The 17,258-nt window shown below is 33.8% G+C and overlaps 1 protein-coding gene across 1 annotated transcript; it reads right to left on the bottom strand.

The window, feature by feature from the left end:
- Positions 1 to 4,525: 4,525 nt before the first annotated feature.
- LOC114401806 lies at positions 4,526 to 4,873 on the bottom strand. The gene has a single exon (XM_028364390.1). It carries the CDS (start codon positions 4,871 to 4,873, stop codon positions 4,526 to 4,528), a length of 348 nt encoding a protein of 115 aa, XP_028220191.1.
- Positions 4,874 to 17,258: the final 12,385 nt, after the last annotated feature.

Raw genomic sequence — 17,258 nt, 5'->3', positions numbered from 1 at the left:
CTTTGTAAGTGGTTCCTTTGGTTTATAATTCTCTACACGCATTTATAGTTTAGAGATAAAAACAGAATTTTGAATTGATCAGACCAGTAACAGTTTTTTATATTAAAAAACAAAAACAAAATAAACAAAGAAAAACTGTAAATAAATATAGGAGACTCCAAATTTACTTCGGTTCAAATCCTCATGTGTGTGTCCGTATTTCAATTTAATTATCATATTTTTGCGTTAAAATTATTTTTTTCAATTTATTGGTCTGTAAATTGATGTGTGTTACAGTAATATAAATAAATTGAATTATATACAAAATAAAGTTACAAAATATTTCATTATTGTAGTATTGTACATAAATTGATTAAGCTAAAATTGATTATATTTAGTTTTACTTTTTTATCAATAATAAATATTTTTCAACTTATCCAAGCAAAATTGCTTATGAGAAGTTTTCCGTAGCAATAGTTGATCAATGTCTTCCTTCCTCATTTCTTTAGTAAAATTAATTTAATCTCTAGCACAACTCAAACTGACTCCTTTAAATGACTATTAAACAAAGGTGTTATCGCGCGCTGCGTGCTCATTTTTATATTGCTATCCCATTTTTTTTAATATTTTTTTTCAATATCTCTTAGTAACACATAACGTGTATTTTTTACTTTTATGAAGTTTTATGTACACTTATAATTCACTTTAGTTTTTCTCATTATAATATCATGTCAGTGCCCCCAGATGCAAACATAATTGTAACATTCAATTTTTAAAATTATTTTTTGTTTTAAAAAAAATTAAAAATATTTTTCGTTCAAATTTTGATTTTAAAAATTTAATATTGATGAAAATGATTTTTAAACTTGTTTTAAAAATTATATTATTTTTCTGCCTTTATTTTCTATTGTTGAATATAACTTTTTTTTTTCATATTTTTCAATTGTTTTAAAATTCTGTCTCTAATTTCCTATGCTTTTGTTATTCAAATGAATCTTCTTTTAAGAAATCAAATTAATATATATATATATATATATATATATATATATATATATTATCTTATTTTAAAAATTAGTTTTCATTTCAGGGTTTTATTTAAATTGAATGGTTACTTGGCATGGGTTAACACATTTAAATGAGTAATTATTTAAAATTAGTTTTACTTTATTTTTATCAGTAAATCTATTTCACTTTTTAAAATTACCAATTTTACATATAAAACCAAAATGAGTTTTTAAATTATGTGAATGACCATTTATTATGCATTAGCTACTTATTTGGGGTTGGTCAAATTAATGATATATCTAGCTTGTGTTTTTGTTATTAAAAAAAAAAACCTGTGAAGTTGTGAATCACTTTTGTGTTATTTCATTTTATTTTGCGTTGAATGTATCCTTTCAACTCTTATGCTTGGATAGAGTATTTAAAGAAGTAATTGATTTGAAACGGGATATTGAATATCAATCATTTTAAATTTTGTATTTTGATAAAAAAAAATGTAAAGTAAAATTAAATATATATCATTTTAATAGGAAATTTTAATCAATGGAAAAGAAAAAATTTGAAGTTCATGTAAAAGTTAAGAAATTTTAAATATCTGACATTTCAAATTTTCTGAATTTTTGAAATTTTCCATCCAAACACATGACTAATGTAATATATGTTAGTCTTTTAAAATTCATTCTATTGAATACATAATACATGATTAATTTTTAAAAAAATTACACTTATTTTTTTAATGAAATTCTGTTTTTACTTTTTTAGAAAATAATAAAAGTATAAAAAAACTAACCTACAAATTAGTGAATTTGGTTTTAACTTTTCTACATGTCATTTTGTTGATTTAAAACATAAAATTGACTACATGTATAATTGATTGAAGGTTTTTCTTTTTTTCTTAATTTAATGTGGAAAGTGTATTTATGATTTACTTTAGTTTAGTTGTGTTAGTAAATTATTAATATATAGTCACGTTAAATTCAATTCAATTATGTAAACTTAAAATCAATAAGAGTTAATTTGTTAACAAATGAAGAGAGAGAAAACTATAGGAAAAAGAACAATGAATTGGAAGTTATTAACTTATTATAAAGAAAAAAGGTGTTAGGGATGTAAACAAATCAAAAGTCAGTTTGGACACTGATCTTAGAAGAGGGGATGATGCAAAAGAAATTGGGCAGAGTGGTGTTGAGAGGGAAATTAAAATTTAGTTTTGTGTTATTTCTTTTTATTTTACATTGCATCTATTATTTTCATTCCAGTGATGCGATTATTTTAAACTTTCAATAAATAAAATTATAAGATCAAACTATGAAGATGCAACAAAATTGTATCCACTAAAATTACAATTAACTATTTTTTAAAATTTAAATGTAAATCAATCAAATAATTATTTCAAAATTGTATAAAAATTCATTATTTGAATTAAAGAAAAAAATATGAAGTGTTATTTAAAATTAAAATTACATATGATTAATCATTAATATATACCGTACGTACACCTGAAATGAATACTTGAAAGTAACAAAAATATAATATTAATGTTAATTGTGTTGCTTATATTTTTTTCATAATTTGTTTGTCTCTTAGATAATTCATTTGTCTTTTTTCATGATCATTTTTCATCTTCTATTTCTTGTATTTTTTTTTTCCTTTTGTTCTCTTGATTGATGAGTATTTAAATTATCCATACTTTATATTACATGTTAAAGAATGATTTTTTTAAAAAAAATAATGCTAAAAAAGAAGAAATTAATACAGGATATAAGAAGATAAATAGAAGGTTGGCAATATATTTGAAATGAATAATGTATGCAATTTAGTTGTGCCATAGTTATTAGAGAATTTTGTGGTAGAATGACGGAAAGAGTAAGATTGAGAGAATAATATAAAATGGAAATAAAAAAAATAAGAGAAAAAAGGTAAGATTGAGAGAAAAATAAAATAAAATAAATAAATGAATTTCTTAAAAATCAAAGTTACTAAAAAATTTGATAAATTCCTACGAATTTGATTATTAATCACAAACTTGAAATGAATTTGAAGTCATGGAGTTGTGATAAACTTGAAATGAATTTGATAAATTCCTACGAATTTGATTCCTATAAATGAATTTGAAGTTATGGAGTTGTGATAAACTTGAAATGCACATAAAATATTAGAAAAAATTAAAATAGAAACATAAACAATTAAAAGCAATTGTATCATATGGTGTAAAAAATCTCACATTCAAAGGTTAAACAAAGAACCTGAATATAAATTAAGAACGAAGCCAAAATAAATTGAAAGATGAAAATAAAAAGATTGAATGTTATTAGATGAGATATCTGAAATTGCATGGAATCATGATAAACAAAATTGTATATGTTAACCATTCAAAAAGATAAACAAAATTCATTTCTGCAACATTAAAAAATGAAAAAAAAAAAGAGAAAGACTTTTTCTATTCATTCCTCTTTTACTCTCACGAAATGTCTATGCACAAAATAATAGCAAGCGCTTTTAATTATCAAACACAAACATGAAAATTCAATTGATTGGAAACAAACGAACGCAACCCAAACGTAACAACACTAATTTAATTATTATAATTAGTTGAGAGGGAAAAGGATAATTGGGAAGGAGAAGGAGAACCTTTGGCAGTGAGTTTCTTGGTGAAGATGTTCATGACAATTGGTACGTGTTGTCATAATAGTCGAAGACAATTTACGGAGAGACACACACAACACAATGATGGTGTAGAAAAGAAAGATCCTCCTATTTTTCTTAGTGGAGAGATAAAAAATATTTTTGATCAAGAAGGGTGCAAAGGTCAAGACAAAATGAACGAATAAAATTAAGTAGATGAAGTAAGGATAATAAATGGTAATTTTGTGATTAATTTAGAGACAAAAGCGTCAAATAAAATGTATACACAAAAAGGAGATATCCTCTTTATATTGTTATAGATTATTTGATGGAACCAAATATTATTTTTAGTTGAATGCGTAATAATTTTTAGTTGAATCGATTAAAAAAATGTGCTATAGTATAGAGATTAAATTACAGAGGCACTGCACGTATAAAAAATAAGTTGATCTTATTTTTAGTTGAACCAATAAAAAGTGATCAAATGTATTTAAATTCAAGAAAATATATCTAGTTTTTAGTTTTAGTTCCTGTAATATTTGTAAGTATACTTTTTATGTATTCCAGTAGTATATAATTTCTCATACTATCAATTAATGAAAATTAACATTATTAATAAAAATGCAGACACAAAGTAGAGGAGTGTAAAAAACAAGCCATAAGAATGCATTTAACTTTCTTAGTTAATTTTCATGCTTGCATTATTAGGTAATAGGTATTTTCCAACACTACTAAAAAAAAATACTTTTTATCACACCAAAAGTATATAAGGGGGCGACATTTTTTTAAATAAAACATCTTAGAAAATTTTTGCTGTTTTTAATATTTAATTTCTCTGTTTTTGTGAAAATCGTCTCACTCTTCCACTTCCTTCTAGGGTTTTGAAGCCACAGCTACACCTGTAGGTGCTCCCGCCTCCTTACCAAACCCTCCACAAACAACATAGAGAGAGGGAGGAAACCTTAGATATGGCGGCGTGGTGGTGGTGGTGGTGGTGGCGGCGGCTGGAGTCTTCGTAATTGTCAGTGCCAGCGCTCCAAGAGAGGGGCGTGGTGGGGCTGCATGTAGTTGAAACAACGGTGTCGCTGCGAGAGACAACAGCTCTAAGCCTTGATCTTGAGCGCGACTGTTTCACACCCCAGGAGAAAGGTATAAGCTGCTGGTGAGATTTGTGCGAAACGGTACCTTGCTTGAGGCATAGCAGAAGCTCCACCACGACGGTGTCGTCCGCCATCGCCGCTCGCACCCACTCGTCTTTGTTTACCATCTTCGCCGTTCAACACTCATCAAAGGGAAATGATCGAGTGTGAGTATTGGAGAAAACTTAGATACAATTAAGAAATGTGGAGTGTCCTTACCTTTTCTTTTTTACTTTTTTTTAAAACTCTATTTTGGTTGTTCTCAATTGCAATGCACTGATGATTGTGTATTAGGCTCTAAAAGTCTATCCATTTCCAGCAACAATTACAGCATTTCAATTTGTCTTTGCATCGTTGGTGATTAATTTAGTCTGAACTTTGAATCTCCATCCAAGACCAAACATAAGTGGTTCACATGTATTTTGAATTGTATGATGATTGAATTGTATGGTGAAAAAGGGGTGGTCCATTAATTTGGTGGCGTAATCACTCTAATTTCAAATTATTAATTTTATTAATTATATTTGTGTTTACAGCTTGCAGCAATCCTTCCATTGGCAGTGGCTCACACAATGGGAAACCTCTTGACCAACATTAGTCTTGGCAAGGTTGCTGTATCTTTCACTCACACAATCAAAGCCATGGAGCCTTTCTTCAGTGTTGTTCTTTCTACCCTTTTACTGGGTGAGGTAACGTTCAAGTCTTCACTTTTTCTTCTTGTAATTTGTACATAATTAAGTGTTATTAATTTCTTTTCATAAACTGAAAAACTTGAATGCATGTCATAAGAATTCTAATGATTTTTTATTTTTAATAAATTTTATCGAATAGAAAAATATGTGTTATAAAGATTATATTCCTTATACTCTTTTTAATTCTTTTATCTCAAAAGATATGATCCAAAAGAGAAAAAAGAGAGTGAGTAGAGAAAAAAGAGAGATAATTTTCTTAAAATCTTCACCTAGTTTTTTATATAAAAAATACATGTTTTTCTCTTCTCTTTAGAAATAAAACTACTTAATTTTTAATAATTTTTCATGAAACGTGTTTGTCCCAAGTTCTTAATATAACAAGAATAAAAGTTTAAGTGATTCTCTACTCATTCCGATTCTTTCTTATTACGAGCATAACTTGAATGCAAGTTCTTATAGTAATATATGTCTCTTAATATAATAAAACTTGTATTTTGATAGAAACAATGATAATAATTCATCATTACCAGGACAGTTAATTCATCATACCTCTAGGGATTTAAGGCTCAGTTAGTTAGCAATCATGAGGTGGCACGAAAGAGGGGGGCAGTACATTTCCACAATACAAGGAACAGTCAATAGAGAGAATAGGGGCACTGTGGATTTGGCAGTTAGATCTAGAGGGAATGAATAAGATATTCTAGTATCCTATAGGAGCGTAGCTCTAGGCCCATTTTGGGATTGACACATTCCATTCTCTGTACTCGTTTCCATTTTTCATCAATAAAGCTATCTTTCCTCATATTTTCATAATCGTTTTACTGCTACATTGATTATTGTTCTATTAGTTCTTATCAAACTGGTCCGACCTGTCGGATTCATCATTCCCGGAACCAGTGAATGCCCCCGAAGAAGGTTAAGATGGATGTGAAGGTAGCGGCGTTAGAAGGAGAGATGTCGGAGGTAAAGTCAACGTTAAAAGACGTTCAGAATGCGGTGAAGACTAGCCATGAAAGTCTCATGGCCATGTTTGAGCGATGTCTAGGGAAGGCGATGCTGGAAGGAGAAGATAGTGCGAGTGGGAGGGGAGTCCCTCCGGATCCGGGCTTCACAACCTCAGTCGTGATGCATTGACAGATTTTCATCAATCCATCAAAAAGGTAGAGCTACCGTCCTTCAACGGCGAAGATCCCGCTGGGTGGATTTCACGTGCGGAGGTGTATTTCCGTGTTCAGGGGACGTTACCGGAGTTGAAAGTGAGTCTAGCTCAGTTATGTATGGAGGGAGCTACGATTCATTTCTTCAATTCTCTGGTCAGAGAAGATGAAGGCTTGTCGTGGGAGAAGTTGAAGGAATCACTGTTGGCCAGATATGGGGGTCATGGCGACGGTGACGTATATGAACAATTAACAGGGCTTAAACAGAGTGGGATGGTGGAAGAATATATCACCGAATTTGAGTATCTCATGGCTCAGATTCCGAAATTGCCTGACAAGCAATTTTTGGGGTATTTTCTTCATGGGTTGAAGGTGGAGATTAGAGGACGAGTTCGCAGTTTCGTAGCCATGGGGGAAATGAGTCGCGCAAGGTTGTTATAGGTAACGCGTGCTGTAGAGAAGGAGGTCTGTGGAGAAAATGGGTCGTCTAGTAGGAGAGGGCTCAGATTTGGAAGTGGGTCACACCGACCCGGAACTCATGGAGAGGGTCGAGGACTTTCGGATTGGGTTTTAGTGAAGAATAGAGAAGGTGGAATGAACGGGGTTTCTAAAAGTAATCCTATTGGGCCTAGAGATGAAAGAGCGACCCATGGAGATAAGAGAAGGAATGGGCCTCGTGATCGTGGGTTTCAACACTTATCTTATCAGGAATTGATGGATAGGAAACAAAAGGGGCTTTGCTTCAAATGTAAGGGGCCTTTCTCTCCTACACATCATCCCGATAAACACCTTCGGATCCTTCTTGTTGATGACAGTGATACGAAGGAGTTAGAGGGCCAAGTTCTGGCGATCGAAGTGAATGAGGCGGAGGACGATGAGATGGGAGAGATGAGTCTGATGCATTTGGATCAGATGGCTAATCACACTCCCCAAGTTATACGTTTTCAAGGTGAGATCAAAGGAGTTCCGGTGCTTGTGTTGGTAGACAGCGGGGCAACGCATAACTTCATCTCTCAGAAGTTGGTAAACAAGATGGATTGGCCCATGGAGGAGACTTCACAAATGCGAATCAGGTTGGGTGATGGGTTTCAAACCATGACTCGAGGAGTTTGCAGAGGGGTGGAATTGAAGATTGGAGGATTCGAAATTCAAGCAGATATGCATTTGTTTGAGCTAGGGGAAATTGATGTTGTGTTGGGAATAGAGTGGTTGAACACTCTTGGAGATATGATTATGAATTGGAAGAAGCAACTCATGAGTTTTTGGAGTAATAAAGAGTGGGTTACATTACAGGGCTTAGGGAGCACCAAAGAATCCATGGTGGCTCTGTAGAGTATTTTGGTGAAGCCTAAGCAGTGGAGAGAGAGGAAGTTAGGGAGTATAGAGAAACAGGAGAGTGGAGCAAAAGAGAGCCATTTGTCTTAACTACAGAAGGAAAGGTTGGGTCAGTTATTACACAATTTTGTTTCGGTGTTCGCAGAGCCTAAGGGGCTACCTCCAATCAGAGACAAGAAACATACCATTAAGCTAGTCGAAGGAGCAAGACCGGTGAATGTGAGGCCCTATAGGTATCCTCATCATCACAAAGATGAGATTGAGAAACAAATCAAAGAGATGCTGGCTACAGGAATAATCAGGAACAACACCAGCTCTTTCTCTAGTTCGGTAATATTGGTGAAGAAGAAGGATAGTTCGTGGAGAATGTGCATAGATTACAGGGCCTTAAACAAGGTAACCATCCTGGATAAGTTCCCAATACCTGTTATAGAAGAGTTGTTAGACGAGTTGCACGGTGCTAGATTCTTTTCCAAATTAGACTTGAAATCGGGATATCATCAAGTAAGGGTCAAAGAAGAAGATGTATACAAGACAACCTTTCGTACTCATGAGGGGCACTATGAATTCCTAGTAATGCCTTTTGGCCTTATGAATGCACCCTCCACATTCCAAAGCCTCATGAACGAAGTGTTTAAACCCATGTTCAGAAAATACGTGTTGGTGTTCTTCGATGATATCTTAGTATACAGTGCTGATTGGGAGTCCCATTTGCAACATTTACAAACTGTGTTGCAAGTTTTAGAGGACAATGGATTAGTAGCAAACAAGAAAAAGTGCTTATTTGCTCAGAAAACCATTGAATATTTGCGGCATGTCATATCCCAAGAGGGAGTCGTTGTGGATCCTAATAAGGTAATCAGTGTGACCCAATGGCCTACACCTAAGAATGTGAAGGGAGTTAGAGGTTTCTTAGGGCTGACTGGGTACTACAAAAAATTTATCAAAGACTATGGCAGGATAACTAAACCGTTAACGGAGTTAACAAAGAAAGACGGGTTTAAGTGGGGGAATGAAACTCAAAGAGCTTTTGAAGAATTGAAAGAGAAGCTCACTACAACACCTGTCCTGGCTCTACCTGACTTTAGTAAGACATTTGTAATTGAGTGTGATGCCTCTGGGAGTGGTATAGGGGCAATTCTATTGCAAGACAAACGACCGATAGCTTACTTTAGTAAGGCGTTGGGAGTACGAAATCTGTCCAAGTCGGCATATGAGAAAGAGCTTATGGCATTGGGCTTGGCTATACAACATTGGAGACCTTACCTCATTGGCAGGAAATTTATTGTGTCCACTGACCAAAAAAGCTTGAAGCAACTGTTACAGCAGAGAATATCCACTGCAAAGCAGCAAAACTGGGCTGCAAAACTACTTGGTTATGACTTTGAGTATGTTTATAAGCAAGGCAAATTGAATAGAGGAGCGGATGCCTTATCTAGAATGCACGAAGGAATGGAGTTGAGGAGTATTACCTCTTTTCTGCAGTGGGATCAGACACAATTAATGAAGGAGGAGGTGCAGAATGATGAGGAATTACAGAAAGTAATAGCTGAACTATCACATGATCCAGTTTCCCGACCTGGATATGTCTACAAACAGGGAGTTTTACTGTATGATGGGAGAATAGTCCTTTCGAGACATTCAGCCATGATTCCTACATTATTGAAAGAGTTCCATAGTACTCCACAAGGAGGGCATTCGGGTTTCTACAAGACATATAGAAGGCTGGCGGCAAATGTTTATTGGGTGGGAATGAAGGGAGTAGTGCAGGAATTTGTTAGAAGTTGTGATGTGTGCCAAAGGCAAAAATATTTAGCATCTTCACCAGGGGGCTTGCTGCAGCCTCTGCCCATACCTGAACGCATTTGAGAAGACATTTCTATGGATTTCATCACCGGCTTGCCGAAATCCAAGGGGTATGAAGCCATTTTTGTAGTAGTAGACAGGTTGTCTAAATATTGTCACTTCATTCCTCTTAAACATCCGTATACTGCTAGAAGTTTGGCTGAGATTTTTAGTAAGGAAGTAATCAAGTTGCATGGGATACCCATGTCTATAGTGAGTGATAGAGATCCCATTTTTATGAGTAATTTTTGGAGAGAATTGTTTAAGGCCCAGGGAACTCAACTCAAGATGAGCTCGTCCTATCACCCGGAATCCGATGGCCAAACAGAGGTAGTTAACCGGTGTTTAGAGGCATACCTTAGATGCTTCATCTCTGATCAGCCCAAGACTTGGATGTCATGGCTACATTGGGCTGAATACTGGTTCAATACGTCATTTCACACTACTACAGAGTACACCCCTTTTGAACTAGTCTATGGTAGACCTCCTCCTATGATGAGTAGATGGGTTCAAGGGGAAACAAGGGTTGAAGCAGTACATAGGGACTTAATAGAACGGGATGAGGCAATCAGACAGTTGAGAAGCCATTTGCTCAGAGCACAAGATAGAATGAAGGCTCAGGCTGATAAGAAGAGAAGTGATAGGAGTTTTGAAATAGGAGAATGGGTCTTTGTTAAGTTGAGAGCACATAGGCAAAATTCTATGGTTACCCGAATTAATGCTAAACTTGCTGCTAGATACTATGGACCTTACCCTATTACAGAGAGAATTAGAGCTATCGCCTACAAATTGAGATTACCAATAAGTTCCAGAGTTCATCCTGTGTTTCATGTTTCATTATTAAAAAAAGCCGTGGGACAGTACCATGAGAATGAAGAGCTACCAGACCTTTGTTGGACAAGTGGCCTTAGATATCTTAAGAAGGAAGGGTTGAATTAAGATATTACAAATTATTTCCCCAATTAAAAATTCTATTTAACTTTCTATTAAAGTTATAAATTCCCTTAATAATGAATTTCTTAAATATTGATTCAAATAGAACAATTTGAATATGAATATAAAACAATAATAAATAAAGGAGTTTAAGGGAAGAGAAAGTGCAAACTCAAATTTATACTGGTTCGGTCATACCCTTGTGCCTACGTCCAGTCCCCAAGCAACCCGCTTGAGAGTTCCACTATCTTGTAAATTTCTTTTACAAGTTCTAAACACACAAGGACAATCCTTCCTTTGTGTTTAGAATTCTTTCACAACAAGAGATCATCGGTCTCTTAATCCTTTTTCAGAATAAAGAAGAAAAGAAGAAGAAATCTCTCTTGAAAGAGATAGATTGAACAATTTGAGCACTCAAATAATTCCTTATTGAATCACAAGTGTTTTGGCCAAGGAATTTGTAAGAGGATAAAACGATTTTTCTTTTTAAGAGGATAAGACCTTTTTGTTCTGAAAAACTCTTAGTAAATTCATGTCTCAAGTCACATATATATAGGCCTTTGATAGCCATTCAAGAACCAAATGAAAAGATGTGACAGTTGAGAATATTTTCTGAAGAGAGGAACTATCTTCAGTTGGTAGGTTGCCTTCATCATCAGCGGGTTGAGCAGCCTTTTTGACCCAAGAGCCATCATGCTTTTTGCGGTAACCAAGAGAAGCAATAACAGTAGCACCAATTAAAAAGGATCTCTTGATTGGAACATAAGGTTCAGAATCAAGAGGAATTTGAAAATGGCGAAAAAAGAGAGTAACAAGGTGTGGATATGGCAAAGGAGCATTTAATCGCAATGCCTTATGCATGCGATATCTGACTAAATGTGCCCAGTCAAGTTGACACCCGGTATGAAAGGCCCACATGATAACAAGATCTTCCTCAGAAACCTGGGCAAGGTTGGAAGATCGTGGAAGTAAAATCCGCACAATAAGATAATGAAGGATGCGGCTTTCAAAAGCCAATGAACCAGCAAGGAGGCGTCCGGTCATATCCGCATGGTTGGTGCAAACCAACTGGCGGGCATCATGTGCAGAGAAATCAAATTTCCAATCGTCATTTAGTGTACCTTCAAATGGTACACCGTCACTGGACAATTGGTTTAAGTCATGGAAAAGGGATTGGTCAATGACCATTTTTATCCCAAAAACCTCAGAAATCAAAGTGTTGTCCTGAATTTCAAGATTACAATAAAAGTCTTTAACCAATTCAGGATAAACAGGCAATTGTAATGACATGAAAGGTATGAGACCTAAATTCTGAAATGCTTGAATGCAATCAAAGGTTTCAGCAGAAAAGAATTCCATATCAATGAACTTAGGGTCGATAATAGAACAAGATGAGAAAAGATTTGAGTACCATTTCTGCTGTTCTTCGAAAAAAAAACAATGTGGAAGAGGATAAGGAGGGTGGAATTGGTGCTGTGGATGCGCTAGTGGCTCCGGAACGATGAGCTCTTGAAGCCGAAGCGGAGGCGGATGAACCCTTACGTTTCTTTGACGATTCTGCCATTTGAAGGAGTTTTTGCAGATTTCAATCGGTGAAATCAAAAGAAAAATGAAAAAAAGAAGAAGATTGCAAGTTACGGGAGTCGATTTGATGAAGAAATGAGTAAGATAGGAATGTTTGGAGGTTTGGGAATGGAGGAACGTCGCAAGGGAGAAGAGGCTGCGCAGGGGTTTCTGAAAAACGTGATATTTATAGACCAGGACGCATTGTAATCGATTACAAGTAATGGTAATCGATTACAGATGGAGGCAGCCTACTAGTAATCAATTACATGAATACTGTAATCGATTACAGGCCATCTGTTCTAGTGTAATCGATTACAGTATTCATGTAATCGATTACCAGAACAAAATAATAGCCTTTTCCTAAAAGAAAACTTATTTCTAAGTCTAAAAAACTTATACTATCTTAAGAGTTATTCTAACAAGAAAAGTAAACTAAATTAAACAAAAACAAGTGTCATACTCAATCAAAACACAATCAATCAATCATAAAACTTTACCTATCCAAATCACTAAGGTCTAAAAGTCCTAATTCTCTTATTGAAAAGAATATATCCTTTGGGAGAGGTTTTGTAAAGATATCAGCAAGCTGATTCTTTGTATCAACAAACTCTAGCAAACAATCTCCTTTTAGAACATGGTCTCTTAGAAAATGGTGCCTAATTTCTATATGTTTCGTTCTAGAATGTTGTACAGGTTTTTGGATAGATTTATGGCACTAGTGTTATCACACCTAATAGGTATTCGATCAAGAAGGATACCATAATCAGATAATTGTTGCTTCATCCATAAAATTTGTGCACAACAACTGCCGGCAGAGATATATTCCGCTTCAGCAGTGGATAAAGCAACACTGTTTTGTTTCTTACTATGCCATGAGACAAGAGCGGATCCAATGAATTGACAAGTTTCACTTGTGCTTTTTCTATCAGTTTTAGATCCGGCAAAGTTAGAATCAAAATATCCTATTAAGTTACATGTTGAGTTCTTAGGATACCATAATCCTAAATTTATTGTACCTAATAGATATCTCATGATTCTCTTAACTGCACTCAAATGTGATTGTTTGGGGTTGGATTGAAACCTAGCACACATGCATACACTAAACATAATATCAGGTCTACTAGCAGATAAATAGAGAAGAGATCCGATCATACCTCGATACAGTTTCATGTCTTTAGATTGACCAGATTCATCTTTATCTAAGTAACAGTTAGTGCTCATCGGTGTAGCCATGTGTTTTGCACTTTCCATCCCAAATCTTTTGATCAATTCCTTGCAATACTTGGATTGATTGATGAATATACCTTCTTGAGTTTGCTTGATTTGTAATCCCAGGAAATACTTTAGTTCTCCCATCATTGACATTTCAAATTCACTTTGCATATCAAGGGAAAACTCATTGCACAATGAATCATTAGTAGATCCAAAAATTATATCATCAACATACATTTGAACCAACAAAATATCATTATGCTTTCTCTTTATGAACAATGTGGTATCCACTTTTCCTCTAGAAAATTCTTTTTCTAGGAGAAAATTACTTAAACGTTCATACCACGCCCTAGGGGCTTGTTTCAAACCATAAAGAGCCTTTTGCAATTTATAAACATGATTTGATTTATCCGGGATTTCAAAACCTGGGGGTTGTTCAACATATACTTCTTCTTGAATTAAACCATTTAGAAAAGCACTTTTAACATCCATTTGATAGAGCTTAAAATTCATTATGGATGCATATGCTAAGAGCATTCTAATGGCTTCTAATCTTGCAACTAGAGCATATGTTTCTTCATAGTCTATTCCCTCTTCTTGATTATACCCTTTTGCTACTAACCTAGCCTTATTTCTAATAATTATTCCATGTTCATCTAATTTATTTCTAAAAACCCATTTTGTTCCTATGACAGGATAATTTTCAGGTTTTTCTACTAGTTTCCACACATTGTTTCTTTCAAATTGATTCAGTTCTTCTTGCATGGCAATGATCTAGTTATCATCTACTATGGCTTCTTTTATATTTTTAGGTTCAATCATAGATACAAAAGTCATATTATTGCATAAATCTTTAAGAGAATGTCTAGTTGTTACCCCTTTTGATATATCACCAATAATGTTGTCGAGGGGATGATCTCTTGAGGCTTTCCATTCTCTTGGAAGTTCATTATTTCCTCTAACTCCATTATCTTGAGAATCCTCATTGCTTCCTTCATCTTTTTCTTTAGAGTCATTTCCATGAATATGTGTATCTTCTAAGGAATCTGAAACATCATCTAAAAAATCCTTCCTTGGAAGAATGGCATTAGACTCATCAAAGGAAACATGTATAGAATCTTCAATTGTCATTGTTCTTTTATTATATATTCTATAAGCTTTACTATGCAGCGAATATCCAAGGAAAATACCTTCATCTGACTTAGCATCAAATTTTCCTAAGTTATCTTTTCCATTATTCAATACAAAACATTTACAACTAAAGATATGAAGATATGAGATGTTTGGTTTTCTACCATTGAACAATTCATATGGAGTTTTCTTTAAAATGGGTCTTATTAAAGCCCTATTTAAAATGTAACATGCAGTGTTAATGGCTTCAGCCCAAAAGTATTTTGGAAGAGGAGTATCATTTAATAAAGTTCTAGCAATCTCTTCCAAAGATCTATTTTTCCTTTCAACAACACCATTTTGTTGAGGAGTTCTTGGTGCAGAAAAGTTATGCTCAATCCCATGCTTATCACAAAATAATTCAAATTCTTTATTTTCAAACTCACCCCCATGATCACTCCTAATAGATATAATCTTGAGATTTTTCTTATTTTGAATGATTTTTGCAAGTTTTCTAAATGCTTGAAATGCATCATTCTTATGAGTGATAAAAAGAGTCCATGTGTATCTGGAATAATCATCAACTATAACAAGAACATAGTAACTTCCTCCAAAACTCATGATTCTGGAAGGACCAAACAAATCCATATGTAGTAATTGTAAGGGTTGAGTAGTTGAAACAATGTTTTTAGATTTGAAAGAAACTCTAGTTTGTTTTCCCTTTTGACATGCATCACATAACCTATCTTTTTCAAATCTTAGTTTTGGCAAACCAACAACTAAATCTTTTGATATTAATCTATTTAAGTGTTCCATGTTTATATGTGCAATCCGTTTATGCCACAACCATGGATCATCATCTTTACTAAGAAAACACTGATTATTATCTAGTTTTTGACTTAAGTCTATCATGTAAACATTGTTGACTCTAAACCCTATATGCTTTATATTTGTATCATGCTTATGTTCAATGACACACTTTTGAGAATCAAATGATACCAGATAGCCTTTGTCACATAATTGACTCACACTAAGCAGACTATGTTTAAGACCTTCAACAAGTAGAACATTTTCAATGGAGGTTGAAGAATTTGTACCTATTTTTCCAACTCCAAGAATTCTACCTTTGTTGTTGTCACCATAAGTTACATGTCCACTTTTCTTGGGAGAGATATGTGTGAATTTTGATTCGTCTCCCGTCATATGTTTTGAGCATCCACTATCTATGTACCACTTTTTCCTCAAGGGTTCCTATAAAATCAAGGTTGTAACTTAAGTACCCAAACTTTATTGGGTCCTTGTGTGTTAGTATGAATAACAGATCCTTTTGGGACCCAAATCATTTTAATATTGTTACAATTTCTTCTAAAATAGCATGTAGATGTGCCATGCCCTTTTCTTCCACAGTAAAAACATGTGATAGAACTAGAATTATATTTTTGTATGGAAGTAGAGAAGTTTTTATGAAATTTTTGTTGTTTTTCAGATTTATATCCTAGTCCAGCCTTATTGGAGGCATGTCTTTGTTTTCCTAATATGACATCTAAATTATTTTTACTATAAGAAAATTTTGCAAGTGAGTTTTTCAACTCTTTAATTTCTTTTTCATATTTTTCACAACAACTACAAGGATCTGACATTTTCTTGTCAGAAATAGTAGAGATATGAACTTTTTCATTTGGTTTAGAAATTGAGACTTCATTTCTAAGATGATCTAATTTTTTGTTTAATTTTGAAATTTCATTTTCTAAATTTGAAATTGTTTTCTTCGAAAATGAAACTAACTTTGCAAGTTTAATTGACTCTTTATGCAGATCAGCAAATGCATCTTGCAATTCATCAAAAGAAATAGATAAGTTTTTTGAAGATGTTACCTCTTCATCACTTTCATAACTTTTAGCCATAAGGCAGAGGTTTATTTCTTCATTTTCTGAATCTTTAGAAGATTCCATATCGTTTTCATCCCATGTAATGTATGCTTTCTTTAATTTCTTTTCATTAATATTTTTCTTTTCAGACTTCTCCATCTTTTTCTTGAAGATGGGACAATCAACCCTCAGATGTCCAGGTTGATTGCACTCAAAGCATTTTAGAGTAGAGGATGAAGTTTTTGTCCTTCTTTTAGATTTAAAATTGGGTCGCTTTTGATTTCCTCTGACTCTCAGGAACTTGTTGAATCATTTTACAAAAAGACTAATATCTTCATCATTATCCAAGTCAATTGAATCTTCTTTATCACTGTCGTCTTGGATAGCATATGAGGCTTTAAGAGCGATTCCCTTCTTCTTCTTATCAGTTTCTTCATGTTGATTTAATCTCAATAATTCCATTTCATGCTCCTGCAATTTTCCAAATAACGTAGCAAGAGACATACTAGACAAATCTTGAGATTTTGTGATGGTTGTTACCTTTGGTTGCCATTCTCTATTAAGACATCTTAAAACTTTATTTACTAGATCTTCATTTTGAAAAGTTTTTCCTAGAGATGCAAGATGATTAACTATGTGTGTGAATCTCTTTTGCATGTCTTGTATACTTTCATTTACATTCATCCTAAACAGTTCATATTCATGAGTTAAAGTGTTTATTCTAGATCTTTTAACATCTGTTGTACCTTCATGTGTTACTTGTAGTGTATCCCACATATCCTTAACACTTTTACA

Source organism: Glycine soja, chromosome 20, assembly GCF_004193775.1.
Source record: "Glycine soja cultivar W05 chromosome 20, ASM419377v2, whole genome shotgun sequence".
Lineage (NCBI taxonomy): Eukaryota > Viridiplantae > Streptophyta > Magnoliopsida > Fabales > Fabaceae > Glycine > Glycine soja.
This window is presented reverse-complemented; position numbering and strand designations above follow the sequence as displayed.

Excerpts from the sequence above, each read along its gene's own strand:
- LOC114401806 (XM_028364390.1), bottom strand. The coding sequence starts at position 4,873 with ATGGTAAACAAAGACGAGTGGGTGCGAGCGGCGATGGCGGACGACACC.